The 19,898-nt window shown below is 41.3% G+C and overlaps 1 protein-coding gene across 1 annotated transcript in view; it reads right to left on the bottom strand.

Annotated features, from left to right (window-relative positions):
* Positions 1-19,898, bottom strand: part of LOC140495792 (organic cation/carnitine transporter 2-like) — a 93,779-nt gene that overhangs the window by 53,321 nt on the left and 20,560 nt on the right. The window contains exons 4-5 of the mRNA XM_072594908.1: positions 6,786-6,889; positions 5,085-5,239 (exon numbers count right to left, since the gene is read on the bottom strand). Coding sequence (XP_072451009.1) covers positions 5,085-5,239; positions 6,786-6,889 — 259 coding nt within the window. The remainder of the gene's footprint in view (positions 1-5,084; positions 5,240-6,785; positions 6,890-19,898) is intronic.

Here is a 19,898-nt window from a genome sequence, read left to right as displayed (position 1 = left end):
TCCTTCATCAGGTGGTTGTGGAGGACACAATTGTAAGGCACAGAATTAAACACATTGATCAGGACTTTGGATCCAGACCTTCAGAATTCCCTACGCGCCCTCATCCCACATACTTCTCATGTAGGCAACTTCTATTACCTTTCAAAGGTACACAAAGCCAACACACCAGGATGTTCCATTGTATCAGGCATTGGGACCCTGTGTGAGAATCTCTCCCGCTATGTTGAAGGCATCTTGAAACCTATTGTGCAGGGGATCCCCAGCTTCTGTCGCGACACTACGGATTTCTTACAGAAATTCAGCACCAACGGACCAGTCGGACCGGGAACATTCCTCATCACAATGGACATTTCCGCATTCTACACCAGCATCCCCCACAATGATGGCATCATGGCAACAGCCTCAGTACTCAACACCAACAATTGCCAGTCTCCAAACACCATCCTACAACTCATCCGCTTTATCCTCGATCACAACGTCTTCACCTTTGACAACCAGTTCTTCATCCAGATACATCGAACAAGCCATGAGGACCAAATTTGCACCCCAATATGCCAACATCTTCATGCACAGGTTTGAACAAGATTTCTTCTCTATGCAAGACCTATAACCAACATTATACACCAGGTACAGTGACAACATTTTCTTCCTCTGGACCCATGGCGAGGAATCACTGATAAAACTACACAGTGATATCAACAAGTTTCATCCCACCATCAAACTCACCATGGACTACTGTCGACTATCTGTCTCATTCTTGAACACATGCGTCTTCATCAGGGATGGACACCTCAGCACCTCACTCTACCACAAACCCACAGACAACCTCACAATGCTACACTTCTCCAGCTTCTACCCAAAACATATTAAAACAGCCATCCCCTATGGACAAGTCCTACGCGTATACCGGATCTGCTCAGATGAGGGGGAACGTGACGGGACCCTGGAAGTACTCAAGGATGCCCCCATAAGAATGGCATACGATGCTCAACTCATCGACCGCCAGTTCCGACGTGCCACAGCAAGGAACCGTAATGACCTCCTCAGGAGACCGACAGGGTACCCTTCGTTGTCCAGTACTTCCCAGGAGATGAAAAACTATGCCATGTTCTTCGTGACCTGCAATACATTATCAATGAGGATGAGCACCTCACCAAGACCTTCCCCACACCTCCACTGCTCGCCTTTAAACAATCGCCAAATCTCAAACAGATCATTGTTCGTAGCAAGCTACCTGACTTTCAGGACAACTCCATACAACCCTGTCACGGTAGGCGCTGCAAGACGTGTCAAAGTGTGGACATGGATACCACTATTACGCGTGGAGACACCTCCCACCTTGTACATGGCAGGTACTCATGTGACTCAGCCAACGTTGTCTATCTTACACAATGCAGGCAAGGATGCCCTGAGGCATGGTACATTGGGGGAACTGAGCAAAGGCTAGGTTGACGGATGAATGGGTACCTCACAACAATCAACTGACAGGAGTGTTCCCTCCCAGTTGAGGAACACTTTAGTGGTCCAGGACATTTGACCTTGGACCTTCTGTGGCGACACTACGGATTTCTTATAGAAACTCAGCACCAACGGACCAGTCGGACCGGGAACATTCCTCGTCACAATGGATGTTTCCACACTCTACACCAGCATCCCCCACAATGATGGCATCACGGCAACAGCCTCAGTACTCAACACCAACAACTGCCAATCTCCAAACACCATCCTACAACTCATCCACTTTATCCTCGATCACAACGTCTTCACCTTTGACAACCAAGGCGGACTTCGGGACAGGCAGCAGCAAAAAGTGGCCGAGCAGAGGCTGGTAGCTAAGTTCCATACCCATAGGGGGGCCTCAATCAGGACCTTGGGTTCATGTCACATTACAGGTGACCACCATTGCACTACACACACACACACACACACAAACACACACAGACACACACACAGGCACTCCTATACACACACATACACACTGACACACATACATAGACACACACACAGACACTCACACACACCCTTACAAACACACACACTCCCACACTCACACATGCATCCTCTCAGAGACTTAGACCACTCTGCACTCACACACACACATATACACTCTCTCTCACAGACACTCACAACCCCCCACCACAGACACACACACACACTCACATATGCACCGTCTCACAGACTTAAGACACTCTACACTCACATATACACTCTCTCTCACACTCACAACCCTCTAACCCAGACAAACACACACACACACACCCACACACACAAAGACCCACATGCACGCATATATTTTGTGTGGTGAATTTGTACTTGCAGAGTTACATTATACTTTGCTCAAAAACTGCATGAATTCATGTAAAACTCTGTTATCTCACTTTTTAGATTAGAATCAATCTAAGCATCATGGCATAGACAGCGAACACAGGGGGCTAAACACCTTCAACATATTGTCTAGCTAAAACCAATTGTTACAGTTAACCTGAGAACGCAACTTTTAAAAAAAGGTTTTGTCATTTACACATGAAAGAAGTGAAACTATCATGGTATTTGAACAGATGAAAGACTCAACAGATAATCAAGGTATTTTTTCAATGTATAATTTCAGTTACATCACACTGTAAATTTTTGCTATAAATTCTGTGTCTTACAATTGTGTACTCCACAACCACCTGATGAAGGAGCAGCGCTCCGAAAGATAGTGCTTCCAATTAAACCTGTTGTACTATAACCTGGTGTTGTGTGATTTTTAATTTTGTACACCCCAGTCCAATACTAGCATCACCAAATCATAATTGTAAGCTGTTATAGTAATTATAAAAGAATGCAAGCATTCTCATACTTTCATTTCGAGGTTGTTTAATCCGTAGGGTTTTCGACAAGTTATTCAATTTCCTCACATCTTGTGTCTTCTGTGTACATTTTGTGGGTTTGATAACTTGTCCAACTGCTTTCATTTTACCATGAAATCAATTTTCAGAAATGCCATGTAAACTGATCCACATCTTTCAAAAAGTTATTACATGTACTGTTCTCTGTGATCATGCTGCCTGTTATGGCTATGATTTATTATTGAAGTCATCAAAGAAAATCTTATATTTTCCATGCAACAGGGAAGCTACAAATTAAAATTAGAGTCATTGATGGATGAGTAATCACAGGAATACTATTGATAATAAATCAATGAAACACCCCAATTTTTTACATAAAATTATATTTCTGGAGTGTGATGATAGTTATGGGGAAATTATTTTCTGTTAGCCCACAAACACAAATAAAAAGAATAATTTGTTAATTTCTGGGGTTTGTTTTTGTTCTTCTGAGGAGCAAAACAACAAAGTCTCCAGGTTAACTTGCTGTACTTACAGTGCTCACCTGAATTGTTAATGGAGCCTCAGTTAAAGTAATGAGGGGATAACATGCTGGAACTATCGTCCCTTTGCTGTATGCAAATGTCATCCAAGGTTATGAGCTCAGGATCTACAGGCAATTATTTATTAAATCTGATAGGACATTGGAGTTTACAATATATTTTGGACATTTATGCAGTCTCTGTATACCAGACTGCCTGTGTAATTCTACAATTGTTTCAGTTTTCAGGAGTAAACCTGCCTGTTTGCTCATTGTAGAGTAATGTGGATTGCAACAGTGCAGCAAGGGTGAACTTAATTAGTGTTGTTCGACTTCAAGCTTTAACATTGTAAATTGCTCAAAAATGCTAGCTAGTCACTTGAGCTACCACAGAAAGTGGTAGAGGTGTGTACAATTAGAACATTTAAAAGATGTTTGGACAGGTACATGGATAGGAAAGTGTAGTGATTGGAACCAGCTGGATCTTGTTGACTATAAGATCCTTGATTAGGGTTGCTAACCTAAGTCAATATGGAAAGCCCTAGCTGATCAATGTAACTAGGAGATTTCTTCCTGGTGGTGGAAATTGAATAAAGATTTGTACACCTGTTGTCTTTCCCTGTGTCTCACACCTGCAGGAGTAAGAGTTTGTCAATTTAATGTGGGAAATTTAAAAGTTATTTGCTAATTTTGTTCCAGGTATTATTCTTTACTTTCCAAGATGTTTTCTACCTTGGTGTCTACCATTCAAACCTTTGCTTTTCCCATTTCTGTCTTGTGCAGACATTATCACTGTCATACAACATATTAGGGATGTCCCAATATTAAAGAAAATACTGGAAAAGATAACCAAGCTGACAACTTTTGACAATGGGTTGAGAGTGTGGTGCTGGAAATGCACAGTAGGTCAAGCAGTATCTGAGGAGCAGGAGAAGTGATGTTTTGGGCATAAGCCCTTCAATCCTGATGAAGGGCTTTTGCCCGAAACATCAATTCTCCTGTTCCTCAGATGCTGCCTGACCTGCTATGCGTTTCCAGCACCACACTCTCAACCCTAATCTCCAGCATCTGCAGTCCTCACTTTCGCCTGACCTTTGACAATGGTTTCATGAATTTAAGACTCCTCACTCTAATTCCTTATTCAAGTATTCATAATTCTTAAGAGAATGGTTGAACCTCACGGGCATAGTTGAGCAAGATGGGACTTTTTGGATGTGACTTGGCTAGATTGTCTCCTTGTTCCCTTCTTGTAATGATCCAGCATGTTACCTATACATCTTCACAGGATTGCACTGAGATTCTCTTTGTGCAAAAGGAAATGCTGTCCACCCATTGCCTCAACAGTGAGCTTAACCACTTCAGCCCCAAACCAGCCTTTCCAATGTCTCTAAGTTCTGATAAAAGGGACTGCTGTAGCAATCTGCAATACCTCAGATCCATCTTTCCGTTTCTTCAACATCCCATCATCTTTGTCAACCCTTTTGTAATTTAACAATTCCTTCCCTCCACAGACCCCTCCATTTATTCTTTCCTCCCCTCCTCTCCCCATTTTTCCTAGCTCTGTGTTCCTTCCGAATTGTTAAACCTGCCTTATCGTCCTGATAAAAGACTATCAAGCTAAAATATCAACACTCCTTTCCATCCACGATACTGCCTAAATGACCAAATGTTTGCAGCAATGTCTGTTCTTAGTTTCTTTGAAATAAGCTGGGAATGCAACAAAAAAAACTTACCGAGAACAAAAGCGGCTATATAACTTGCGATATCTCCTACACCAACAAAAAAGTGCAGCACGCAGAACATTTCCCAACTCTGAGAGGCCAGCTGAATTAAGTTTAAGGTTGTCTGTAAGGCTATACCTCCAAAGAGAACAACTTTTCTTCCATACCTGAAAAGCACAAGAACAAGCAAAATGATGCTACAACTTTTCTTTCATGTCTTTGTATGGCAAACATATATTGTACCTAATGTAAATATATGAACATACAACTGTACAAACAAGAAGCTGGGGTAAACAATTCAGCAATTTGATAAGATTACAACTGATTAGATTTAACATCAAATATACATCCCAACAACCCCGCCCACCCTCTTCCCCCCAAGTCCAATAACCTTTCACTCCCTTGCTTACCAGCTGTCAATGTGAGAGTACAAGACTGGGGTCAAACGTGGCTGTGTGGCTGCCCCCACCTTGTCCATCATCAACCTAAGTATCATCATACAAGATTGGATGTCATCATCCAACATTCTCATATATCTAGTTGATATATATACAACACAGCAGGTGGCCATTTGGTCCATCATGTCCACCTCGGTCAACAAAACACTAGCTCCTTTAATCCCATTTTCCAGTTCTTGGTCTATAGCCCTCGAGGCTACAGCAAGTGAATTTCTAAATACTCCATAAATGTTACAAGAATTTCTGATTTAACCACCCTTTCAGACAGTATGTTCCAAACTCCCACAACCCTCTGAGTGAAGAAGCTTCTCCTCATCTATCCTCCTAGCTTTCTACCTCACACCTTAAATCTGTAGCCCCCCAGTTATTGACTCCTCTAAAAATGGAAAAAGTGCTTCCTATCCATCCTATCTATGCTCCTTGTAATCTTATCCATTACTGCTTGGTCCCTTCTCAACATCATTGCCCCAAGGAAAACAACACTGGACTATTCAACCATTCCTCCTGATTCGGACTCTCCAGTCCAAGCATGAATGTCCTCTGCACCCTTTCTCTTGCAGTCACATTCTTCCTGTAATGTGGTGAACCGAGCTGCACGCAGCACACCAGTTCTGACCTAACCAGCATTTTATAAACTCCAGAATAACCTCATTGCACTTGTGTTCAATGCCTTGGCTGATTAAGGCAAATATACCTTTTTATCTAACTTCTTTAGGTGTCCTGATACCTTTAGGAATTGTGGACATACACATCAAAGTCTCTCTAATCTTCAATCATTTCCAGGATTCTATCAATCATAGTGACATCCCTTCCCTTGTAACCCCTCCCCTTTTCCAGGTCAAGTTCCATTTGCCACTGCTCTGCCCACCCAACCAATCCATTGATATCCTTCTACAGTTTGTGCCTACCCTCCCCGCTGTTTACCAGCTACCAAATTTCATGCCATCAGTCAACTTCATGATCACACCCGCCACATTTCAGTCCAAACCATTAATGTACACCACAAACAGCAAGGGCACCAGCACCGAAGCCCAGCAGAACTCCACACAAAACAGTCTTCTAGTCACAGAAACTCTGTCATTACCCTCCGCTTTCTACCTGAGCCAATTTTATTCAATGTGCTACTTTTCCTCAATCTCAAGGACTCTTCATTTCGTGTCCAGTCTGGCATGTAGCACCTTATCAAAAGCCTTGCTAAAAGCCAGGTAGACCATATCAAATGCATTACTTTCATCAACATTATCAAACCCTGTACCTGTCTGAAAGTTGTCCTGAGATAAGCGAGCCACACAATACCCCCAGGAAAAAGATTGATGTGGTAAATGGTCCTTTCCAGCTATTGTCACACACTAGGTCCCACTGCAGAGAGGAATAAACATAATCAGTTCAGAAGAGATTTACCAGGATGTTGCTGTATATGGAAGGTTTGAGTTATAAAGAAAGGCTGGATAGGCTGACATTTTTTTAAACTGGAACATATGAGGTTGAGAGGTGACCTTACAGAGGTTTATAAAATCATGTGAGGTATTGACAGGGTTAATGGTAGGTATTTTCTCCCAGAATGGGGGATTTCAAGACTAGGAGCATATTTTTAAGGTGAAAGGAGAGAGACTTAAAAAAAACATGGGGGCAAATATTTTACACAGTGGTGGTTTGCATATGGAATGAACCTTTTGAGGAAGTGGTGGATGTGGGTACAATTACAAGATTTAAAAGGCATTTAAATAAGAACATGAATAGGAAAGTTTTGGAGGGGTATGGGCCAGAAATTGGCATCTGGGACTAGTTCAGTTTAGGATTAAGTTCAGCATGGACTGGTTGGACCAAGGGTCTATTTCTGTATGGATGATTTTATATAAGTACAAAGGTTTGTTTTAAATTTTAGACTGTGGTCAGTATTATTGTGATACTTCTGTAAAGTTCTTATGCAACAACCTAATTTTATTTAATTTTGTTTGAAACAATTGCAGGAGATTTTTACCAATGTCATTCCTAATGGTGAGTTTTATATTTGTCACAGAATAGAGGTTTTCTGTCATGGAATGCATTATGTATTTATCTTGTGCAGAAGGTAGAGGTGAAACTATTTAAAACAACCTGAGTAGACAATTAAAATCATTACTTAGGTATTGTGTGCAATACTGTTCACCCTCAGGATGTAGGAGGAGAAAGTGAGGACTGCAGATGCTGGAGATCAGAGCTGAAAATGTATTGCTGGAAAAGCGCAGCAGGTCAGGCAGCATCCAAGGAATAGGAGAATCGACGTTTCGGGCATAAACCCTGAAGAATTCCTGAAGAAGGGCTTATGCCCGAAACGTCGATTCTCCTGTTCCTTGGATGCTGCCTGACCTGCTGCGCTTTTCCAGCAATACATTTTCAACCCTCAGGATGTAATTGTGTTAGTGTGTGTATTCAGGAAATTTATAAGGATGGTAGCTATGAGGAAAGACTGGATAGGCTGGGGTTGCTGTCTTTGGTTCAGAGGAGCCTGAGAGAGGTTTGAGTGTGATGTAAAAACTTATGAAGTCCCTAGATACAGTGAATGGCAAGGACTATTTGCCTTAGCAGAGAGGTCAATTAATACGGGGCATAGATTTAAAGTGACTAACAAGAGGAATTGAGGGGAGAGGAGGAACTTTTCTGCTCATTCCACCAGCCTGTTTTAGTCATTGTTGAAGTTCATCACTATTCTTCTGACAATTCACAATACTGGTTGTAGGTTTGCTCGCTGAACTAGAAGGTTTCTTTTCAGACATTTCATCACCATGCTAGGTAATATCATCAGTGAGCCTCCGGTGAAGTGTCTGAAAAGAAACCTTCCAGCTCAGCGAGCAAACCTACAACCTGAATCTCAATCTTCTCAAAAACTCACAAAACTTCCATATTTTTGTGCTATCCACATGTTTGGAAATACAACCCTGTACACTCAAATCTAGGCCAATAATGCAAATTAAGAAAGGCAGTAGCCTTCACACAAAGGTAACCTCACTGTACGGTTACCTTGAGACTGAAAAACAATCATTCACCGCTACTCTCAGTTTTGTGTCACTCAGCCAATTTCATATCGAGGAGAAAGTGGTTCCTGATGAAGGGCTTATGTCCGAAACGTCGATTCTCCTGCTCCTCAAATGCTGCCTGACTACTGTGTTTTTCTAGCACCACACTCACAATTTCATATCAATACTACTGTGGTCTCATTTATCCTATATATATTAAATTTACTGGTAAGTCTATTATGGAACATTTTATAATCCAAAAGAACCAAATGCACTGAAAGACCATATTAAGAAAACTAATGGATAAAATTTTATCAATCAAACCAAAATCTTAAGGTTAGTAATCAAGAGCTCCAGATTAACATTCTGGTTAAAGTTTTACCTGGTAGAGTTACATGTAGATAGTTCATAATCATCAAATCTCTACAGTACAGGAAGACGCTATTCAGTCCATCGAGCCTGCATCAACCCTCTGAAGAGCACCCCACCCAGACTCAATACCCCCATCCTATCCCCGTAACTCCACATTAACCATAGCCAATTCACCTAATCTTTGGACTGTGGGAGGAAACCAGAGCACCTGGAGGAAACCCATGCAGACATAGACAGAACGTACAAATTCCATATGGACAATCATCCAAGGTGGGAATCGAAACTGTGTCCCTGCTTCTATGAGGCAGCAGTGTGAACCACTGAGTCACTGTGCTACCCTTTTTAAAGATGAACATTGTTTAATACTAATTGTCAAGCTATTGTAATGAACCTATTTATTTATAGTAAATAATACTTCTCAGTACGTGCAGAAAACTGGTCTGTGCTTTCTGTTAACCAGAGACTAAAACAACAAGTAGTTGGGGCACTTTGTACACTTTAATAAAATTGTTAACTTTTATTATATAGACAGCTTTAATTTCTGGTGCTGTAGCTTAGTGAGCTGCAACAAGATTACCAAAACTCTGAGAGAAGGAACTCCTCCTCATCTCAGTGCTAAATGGGAAATCCCTGATTTTTGTGATGTGGAGGTGCCAGTGTTGGACTGAGGTGGACAAAGTTTATTTGGAAGTACAAGCTTTCAGAGCACTGCTCCTTCATCAGTCAGCTAGTGGAGCAGGATCATAGGACACAGAATTTGTAGTAAAAATCTTTTGCTATAAATCCTGTGTCCTATGATCTTGCTTCACTGGATACCTGATAAAAGGAGCATGGCTCCGAAAACTTGTACTTCGAAATAAACCTGTTGGACTTTATCCTTATTTTTAAAAGACCTCTTCTTTTGAAAAAAATGGCTACAGTCAGAACAAGGAATTGGAGCCAAATTCTGCCACTGCTCCCCTCATCCAGAAGATGGCATGCTCAAAGCTAGGCTTCATAGAGCATTGAACTGTACAAAGTGTTAAGTAACCTAAACGCTCAAGGCTCTCCGTCTTCTTCTAGGCTTTCCAGGTCTCTTTGCTACTTGTTTACATCAAGATCAAATTACCTTTTCAAATAACAGCTCATTTCATATCCAGAAACATCAGAGCTGCTGGTAGCAGCAGAGGAGTAACATAATATTTTACTCAACAAATTTGTTCATGTTTAATACATTGGAATCTATGCATTATTTTCAGAATTATAGCACAAGGTACACAGAAGAGAAAGTAATGCATATTGAAACCCCTGGTTCCACCACATTCCGTCTGGTCAGAGAATATATAGAACAAGATCATTATGCTATGTGACCTATCTAAATTTCTCGATGAACTTTTTACAGTGACGTGAAGATTCCAGTGTTGGACTGGGGTAGACAAAGTCGAAAGTCTCATGACTCCGGGTTATACTCCAATAGATTAATTTAAAATCACAGACTTTCAGAGTGCTGTTCCTTTGTCAGGTAAAGTCACTTCACCTGATCAAGCAGTAGTGCTCCACAAGCTTGTAATTCCAAATAAACTTGTTGTACTATAACCAGGTGTTGTGTGACTTTTGACTTTGTACAAGTAATTGGCATTACAAAGTAACCATCCAAGGAACAAATGTTAAAAATAGAGTTTGGCAGGGAAAGCATTTTACAAATAATTAAAAGACTAATCAGTTCATGTGTTAACAGGGAATACGTGTTTATTTCCGAGCATTTCGTGACCACCTCCACATCTCTAAATTCTATCCATCGAATCATTATGGCATAACAGGAGGTCATTTGGCCCATCAGATCTATGCTGGTTCTGATAAATTTATTTACACCTCATTCCCCACCCCACCAACTCTGGAGGCTTGTAGGTTTATCAGTTGGCCAACCAATTTACAGTAGAAATCATTTATTGTCTCCACTTCCACCATGCACATGGGGAGTCAATGTCAGGTCATTGCCACTTGAAATATTAAATGTTAAATTTTAAATGTTAAAAAAGCCCAATCTATGTTTCTTAGTCCTTGTACCATCATCTAATGGGGGTATCTCCACTCTATATAGCTTCTCTAAACCTATTGTAATCTTGTACACTTCTATCAAGTCATCCCTCAATCTCCTTTGCTCCAAGGAGAATAATTGTATCTGCATTGACCTCCAACTTGTAGCTAAAGTCATTTATCACTGGAACCATTCTGACAAACTCCACCCATACCTTCTAAAGAACCCTCATATCCTTGACAAGATGTGGTGACGAACACTGGACATGATGGTTTGGTTGTGGCTTTACCAGAGCATCAAGATCTCAATGTTTTGTGAACCATCTCACACATCCAATATGCCCTGCCATCTGTAAAAACTAACATTAGACATAAGAAAGCATAGGTGTTTCACTTTTCGAGCCTGTTGTCCTACTTAATACAATCTGACCAGTTCTGTCCTCACAATCTGCCTATATACAGTGATGGGCTTTTTACCTTCAATAGGATATTTGTACCTGATCAAGTGATATTTATGTTAGCTCCTTAAAATAAATACCATATATCAGTAAGGAACCATAGAGGTGTACAGCGCGGAAAGTGATTGACTAAAACACTAATAAAAAAGGGAGAAAAACTGATTGTGAAAAATAATTGATAATTTTTTTTTAAAAAATGCAAGAACTGCTGTGGTTATGTAATAAAAAAGCTAAAGTGGGTGTGGCAGTCTTGGAGAAAACGATGGGGAATTGGCTGCTATTTAAATGAAGAGCGATTCTAAAAATGTATAGCACAGAGGGATCTGGTGTTCTTGTGTACAAAACACAAAAGGTTAGTATGCAAGCTCAGCAAGAAATTAAGGCAAATGGGATTTTGGCTTTTAAGGCTAGGGAGTTGGAGTTTCAAAATAGGGAAGTTTTGGTGCAATAATATTGGTGAGGCCACACCGCAAGTGCTGTCTGTAGTTTTGGGTACGCTATTTTATAAAGAATATACTGGCATTGACATCAGTTCAAAAGAGATTCATTTGGCTGATTCCTGAGATGAAGGGGTTGACTTTACAAGAACAGCCTAACAGGTTAGATTTTTATTCATTATGCTTTAGAAGAACAAATGGAGATTTTATTGAAATATATCAGATTTTGAGGGAGCTTGACAGTGTAAATTGTGAAAAGATGTTTCCCTTATTGGAGGAACCCCAAATTGGAAAGTTTGTCCCAAAGTGACAGAATTGAAAAATAAGGAGATACTGATTTAGAATAGAATAGCAATTTATTGTGTGTAGTTTTACAAAAACAAATGCAGTGAAAAATTTGATAAATCGCCATGCCACAGCGCCTAAATGAATCTCAGAAGTCATAAATTAGAAAAAAAAGTGGAAGTTCTCTGCAGTTCATTTAAGGTGTCCTGGATTTGAGGTATGCTGGAACATTAGGCCGAAACTGCCAAACAGGGCCCAGCCAAGATCACAACATGGGGCTGGGACCTCCCCACCATACCAAGGTGACACCTCCATGCCGGGAGGGCACCTCCACACTGGGAATACACCTCCACACCAGGAGTACACCTCCACACTGGGAATACACCTCCACACCAGGAGTACACCTCCACACTGGGAATACACCTTCACGCCAGGAGTACACCTCCACACTGGGAATACACCTTCACGCCAGGAGTACACCTCCACACTGGGAATACACCTTCACGCCAGGAGTACACCTCCACACTGGGAATACACCTTCACGCCAGGAGTACACCTCCACACTGGGAATACACCTTCACGCCAGGAGTACACCTCCACACTGGGAATACACCTCCACACCAGGAGTACACCTCCACACTGGGAATACACCTTCACGCCAGGAGTCCACCTCCCAAGACCTAGAAGCTGCGTCTGAAGCAAGGACATGATCTCCACACCAAGACAAGATCGCCATGCCTGGACTAGACTCTGCTCTGGACTGCTGGAATACCCAGAAACCACAGTAAAAGGCCTCCATTACGGGACATGACCTCCACGCTCGGACAAGAATGGCACTCCAAGCCAAGAACATCCCTCCTGCCATATTGGGAGATCGCCAGGCCTATACCCCTAAATCTGAAATATGCAGGAATTTCTACTCCCAGAGGGTAGTGGATGTCTGGCATTCTATACTCAAGAGTGTTGTGGGGGCTAAATCACTGAAAATATTTGAGGAGGATAATATTTGTCGATTAGATTTTTGAAATATTTGAGAGGTGAGGGCTATGAGGAGTTGGTACAAAAAGAGAATTGAGGCCTTCTTGATCTTCTTGAATAGCAAGGCAGATTTGAAGGGCTGAATGGCCTACTTTCACTGCTATTTCATATGTGCTTAAGTTTAAATTTAGAGACTGAGTTGAGTATCTAAAATGTGTGGTAATGAAGTCAGTTCCAAAGCTCTACAGTCCTTTGAGTTAAAAAAATTCTTTTCTATTCAACCTTAAGTGGCCGAAACTTATTCTTGGACTGCAAACCCAACTCCCAATTGCATCCAAAGCCCCAAAATAATTACGTATGTTTCAATGTGATAACACTTTATCCGTTTAAACACAAGGGTGTACAGATCCATTTTACTCAATCTATCATAGAACAACACCCCCTCCCAAGGAAAGTCAATTAGACTTTCTCTACGGCAGGCCTTTCCAATGAGGAGGAGCTGGAAGGCAGCAAGGACTAGATGAAGCTCTCACTGAGTTATAATTACTCTGATTCATACCAACAGACAGTCCCCCACTTAAAACGGACCCACTTCACCTCCACAGGTTTCCCTCCCACCACCTCTCACAGCTGTCTCTTAGGGCTCATGATAATTTTCTTGTCTCAAAATGGGAAAAAGATTTGAAGCACTAATGTTGGGAAAGTTTTTTCTGAATGGGTCTGAAAGGTTTAATACTGAGGAGGGCCATGAACACCACCCAGTGTAATTATGGGCAGAACAGCTTGGGATCTCAAAGCATTGAAACCGAACATCTTCCCCTCCTCAATGTTTCTGTAACATTGTCTATCCTATCTATGTAACCTGTAGTTATCTGTTAAGATGAAATAAACTAAACCTTGTTAACTGCTCCAGAATTTTATAGTTAGACCAGGCAGTAGTTTTCCTTGATCACATTAGGCCAGGCAGGCTGTGTAGTGTCCTTTACATAAAGAGATGGTAGGAGCAATCTTCATTTGAGCACAGCCTATGTAGTGTAGTGAACTGGCAAGCCTACACAACATTGGTGAGCAATGGTGCAGATTGTTTTGCAGCCCACAGAAAGTATATCCATTCTTAGGTAAGGTGAATAGTATTCCATGTGTGGTCTCACCAATGACCCATATAAACACAATACGGGTTTTTCACATAGGGGAGCGGTGGCATAGAGATAACTTCACTGGATGAGTAATCCAGATGCCATCTTAATGTTCTGGAGACCTGGTTTCAAATCCCACTATGATGATGAAATTTGAATTCAGTCGAACTCTGAAATTAGAAGCAAACCTAATGGAAACCATGCAACCACTGTCAATTGTCATAGAAAATAGCCATCTGATCCACTAATGCCCTTGAGGGAAGGAAATCTTCCATCCATATCTAGACTGACCTACATGTAACTCCAGATCCAAGGGCAATTAGGGGTGGGGAACAAATGCCAGCATAGCCAGTGGTCATATCCCATGAATGAATTTTTAAAATTCCCTTTCTGATGTAAACTAACACAGCATTTGCTTTCTTAATTGTTTGCTGCATCTGCGTGTTAATTTTAAATGACTTATGTACAAGGACCCGTAGGTTCATAGACAACATCTTCCAAACACACAATCACTGCCATCTATAAGGACAAGGGCAGCAGATATATGGGCACACCAATCCTTTAATTTTCCCCTCTGAGTCACTCTCTATCCTGATTTGGAAATATATCACTGTTCCTTCAGTGTAGGCTGGCTCATATCTTGTATTCCCCCCAATCCCCGCCCCCACCCCCAACCCTGCTCCCAACCACTCACCCCCCACCCCACCCCTGCCAAACATACGTTGGGTCTACCAACAGTGATGTCACATCAATGAATGAATTTTTAAAAAGTGGAAGATGACCATTCTGACATCTGGGCACTTGTATTTGTTTGTTGGAATGGCTCAAACAGGTGTTTGAACAAAATGTGATCTACCAGCCTCCAAAAATAAAGGGTTAACAAGTGCTCAGAATGAGCAAGGTATCCTCATTAAACGCCACCATTCACCATGGAAAACAGACCAGAAGATTTTCCAAATGATTTTGCTAGACAGCAGGATTCTGACTTCACAAGTTCGCGAGATTAACACACAACATACCAATTGTCTGTGAACCGTGCTGGGCCCCATACACTTTCTGTCTCATTTACTAATGTATCTATGAGTATTTAAGTGCTCTTTTAAATTCAGGTAGTATTTGAGTTCAGATATTTGAAAACTGCTTATGAACAGTCATTGCCTAGCCTAGGTAAATGTGGTACTGAATCCCAAGTCTTATCAGCTAGGGTTAAATAATGGTGCAGGGAGGCTGGGGTCCTTAAGTATTGTTCACCTGAGATTCTCAATAGGCCCAAGGGTGGGCTGCTGCCTAACATTTCCCTCACCCCATTAAAATTTCAGACAGGTAATTAGTGGGAGAATGGCGCAATGAGATGGGAAGATCACCCACTGAATTCACGTGAGCCCACAACATCCCCCGCATAGGGTTCAATTGATCAATGTTTGGTTGATGTCTGTATACATTCCTGATGAAGGGTTTATGTCCAAAACATTGATTCTCCTGCTCCTCAGATTCTATCTGACCTGCTGTGCTTTTCCAGTGTCACACTTTTTGACTCTGAACTCCAGCATCTGTAGTCCTCACGTTCTCCTCGTCTGTGTGTGTTGTGTATGTTGTTTGTTGCGAGCCCACTGTGTACCATTATTTGAGCCTGGTTTTGTCAATTAGAGAAAGGGACCGAAATAAATCTAGCTTCTGGAAACAGGGGAGCAAACATTTCAAAGCATTGTCAATCCTCTGGCACACAGAGAAACTGGTTTACAAACATACTCTGCTTTCAAACTCACTGGCAGGGATAAAAGATCTAGGCCCTTGATACAGATTGTAAATTGCTGAAGACTGCTCGAAATAATATAAAACATGAATTAACTAATGGGAATAAAATAACATCTGATAGTTTGGAGGATAAAATTGATAGTGATTTTATTTGCATGGGCTACATTTTCACCTTCTGTTTATTCTGATTTGATTGATTATTACCTATAGCTTCCAATATTGATAAAATAAAACTGATTTCCCTTTTAAGACAAGCTGAGACTGAGAGCTGAGAGTCAGCTCACAATCCTGATGGTGGGCAGTTATTCTCACTGGAGTTTAGAAGTGCCAGAAATAGCATTGAATATTACAAACTGTGACAACGCAAATGTTTAAAAAATTGCCAACAGAGTCACAATGTATCAAGTAGCTTTAGTCTGTCCCATGTGATACTATAAAAAGAATTTAGGAATTGCTTCCAGATCAGACAGAACTTTATGTATCTATATACAAGTACATCTTTTCACTGAACATGAATTAGCAAGTCAAAACATAATGTGTAGTACAAGATATGATTAACATCAATCAATGGAGATTATACCAAATATGTTTACACAGAACAAAGTGAAACTAGATTCAAATCGTACATTGAATTAGATCTTCCATCACTCAGTCTTTGCTGCAAACATTCATTGCACTTTTCCCCAATCCTAGACAGTATACAAGATAGAGGATAGAGCTGCCAACCATTCTGGATTGTCCTGGCATCTCCAGGAATTCATGGTTAATTTCTGGATTTTATCTTTCATATTCGCTCACAGGATATCAGCATCTCTGGTTGGGCCAGCATTTATTGCCCGTTCCTAATTGCCCAGACGGCAGTTAAGAGTCAACTACATCGCTGTGGGTCTAGAGTCCAGGGCCTAGTGAGGATGGCAAATTCCTTTGCCTAAAGGACATTAGTGAATCCACTTGCACTTGATAGTCTTGCAAATAAGCCAGGATAAAAATCCCAAGAAGCATTATTCAACTTACTTTTTTGAAAGAAATGTATTGCAATGACTATGATTACTCCAATCAGATTGTGGAGATGCTGTCCTTTTTTCTTGTTGGTGTGAGAAAGTAATGTGCCATGACTATGAATGTGTCAGTAATGGGACAATTAGCAACTGGACATCAGGTGAAACAACATAGGAATATAGAAAAATGGAGCAGGAGTAGGCTATTTTATCCTTTGAACCTGCTCTACCATTCAATAAGATCATGGCTGATCCCCAATCTCAGTACCCTCTTCCCAATTTCCTCCCATACCCTTTGATCTCTTTAGCCCTAAGACCTGTATCTAACTTTATGAAAGCATGAAATGGCTTGGCCTCAACCACTTTTTTATGGGAGAGAATTCCACTTCATTCTCTCGATAAAGAAATTTCTCCTTATATCAATCCTAAATGGCCTAACCTGTATCCTTTAACGGTGATCTCTGATTCTGGAATCACTAGTCATCAAGACTATCCTTCCTGCATTCACCATGGTTTGTCCTGTTAGAATTTTAGAGCTTTCTATGAGACATACCATCTCATTCTTCTAAACTCCAGTAAGTTTGGTAATAACCAATCCAGTCTCTCTTTGTATGTCAGCCCTGCCATTCCAGGAATCAGGCTGGTAAACCTCTGCTGCACTCCCACCATAACCAGAACATCCTTCCACAGATAAGGGCACTAAACTGCACACAATACTCCAAGTGTGGTACCCCCAAGACCCTGTGTAATTGCAGCAAGACATCATTGCTCCTGTATTTGAATCCTCTCACTATAGGGCCAACATGCCATTTGCCTTCTTCATGCACCTGCATACTAACTCTCAGTGCCTGGTGTTCAAGGATTCTCAGGTCTCATTGCACCTCCCTGTTTCCCAATCTCTCTCCATTCAAATAATAATCTACCTTCCTAACTCTAAGTTATATCCTCAAAACGTTCTAGTGAATTTGTCAAACATAATTTCTCTTTGGTAAATCCATGCTGATTCTGTCTGGTCCTCCATGAATATGATGGGTCAGAGTTGGCAAACTGAGTCAAAGCCATGTTGCATTCATCACCATCAATTGTTTCAACTCATCCACATTTCTAAGGGTCTGGGCACCTGGTCTTACCATAATCTTTGGCCAAGAGTTAGCCTTGAAAAAATCCATTGCTAAGCAGAGTTTCAATCACGTATTTGTCGAAACATACCGTATATACTTGTGTAAAAGTCGAATTGTTTAGACTATTTTTAAAGGTTCAGTTTATAGTGTCAACTATTACACGGGCACTAGTTTTGAGGGGCTGAAATTCATGCTGCAGTTTGAAATACTGTATTATTGGCAAAAGTCAACTTGATCACTCAATTAATCCCAGGTAAAGAAGAAAAACACAATGAATTACAGTAAAGGTAATTATTGGATAAAGCAAGAGAAATAAGAATTTATACATTGCTGTTTGAAAATTTAACATGTCAAAGATTCTTTGGAATCCTGCAAAATCATACTGTTCAACATCATCATGGCCTGGTATAATGCCATACTTAAAATGAAACATTTAGTAAATTCTGAATGTGTAAACGTCTTGAACTTTCCCGCCAAATTCTTCTATTTCCCTTCTATTAACTCTCATATGTAATGAACCAGAGCAATGTTAACAAATTTGTTAAAGAATTAAAGATATGTGTAGCTAATATATCTCACTTTTATTCAGATATAATGCCACAATTAAAATGATTACCTGCTTGTTTGGATGTATAGTGAACAAAGTGCGATAAGTGCTAATGGTATTTATCGGCTTCTGGCTTCAGTACCGGTCTGAATGAATGAATGAATGGTGGCACAGTGGTTAGCACTGCTGCCTCACAGCACCAGGGTCCTAGGTTCAATTCCAGCCTCAGGTGACTGTCTGTGTGGAGTTTGCACATTCTCCCCGTGTCTGCGTGGGTTTCCTCCGGGTGCTCTGGTTTCCTACGGCAGGCCTGGTGAATTTGCCATGCTAAATTGTCTGTAGTGTTAGGTGCATTAGTCAGAGGGAAATGGGTCTGGGTAGGTTTCTCTTTGGAGGGTCAGTGTGGACTGGTTGGGCTGAAGAGCCTGTTTCCACACTAGGGAATCTAATCTAATCAAAAAAAAACATGCTGTAGTAAACTAAATGGGCTAAGTAAAGTTATGAACACATAAAGGCAGAAATTTTAAAAGAAGGTCCTCAAGGGTGGTAATATCTGGATTACTCCCAGTGCTATGAGCTAGTGAGGACAGGAATAGGAGGATAGAGCAGATGAATGCATGGCTGAGGAGCTGGTGTATGTGAGAAGGATTCACATTTTTGGATCATTGGAATCTCTTTTGGGGTAGAAGTGACCTGTACAAGAAGGATGGATTGCACCTAAATTGGAAGGGGACTAATATACTGGTGGGCAAATTTGCTAGAACTGCTTGGGAGGATTTAAACTAGTAAGGTGGGGGGCGGGGGGGGGGGGCGCGGAGGTGTGGGACCCAGGGAGATAGTGAGGAAAGAGATCGATCTGAGACGGGTACAGCTGAGAACAGAAGTGAGTCAAACTGTCAGAGCAGGCAGGGACAAGGTAGGTCTAATAAATTAAACTGCATTAATTTCAATGCAAGGGGCCCAACAGGGAAGGCAGATGAACTCAGGGCATGGTTAGGAACATGGGACTGGGATATCATAGCAATTACAGAAACATGGCTCAGGGATGGGCAGGACTGGCAGCTTAATGTTCCAGGATACAAATGCTACAGGAAGGATAGAAAGGGAGGCAAGAGAGGAGGGGGCGTGGCATTTTTGATAAGGGATAGCACTACAGCTGTGCTGAGGGAGGATATTCCTGGAAATACATCCAGGGAAGTTATTTGGGTGGAACTGAGAAATAAGAAAGGGATGATCACCTTATTGGGACTCTATTATAGACCCCCCCAA

This window comes from Chiloscyllium punctatum, chromosome 2 (assembly GCF_047496795.1).
Source record: "Chiloscyllium punctatum isolate Juve2018m chromosome 2, sChiPun1.3, whole genome shotgun sequence".
NCBI lineage: Eukaryota > Metazoa > Chordata > Chondrichthyes > Orectolobiformes > Hemiscylliidae > Chiloscyllium > Chiloscyllium punctatum.
Note: the sequence above shows the minus strand (reverse complement) of the source record. Positions and strands in the feature narration are given on the sequence as shown.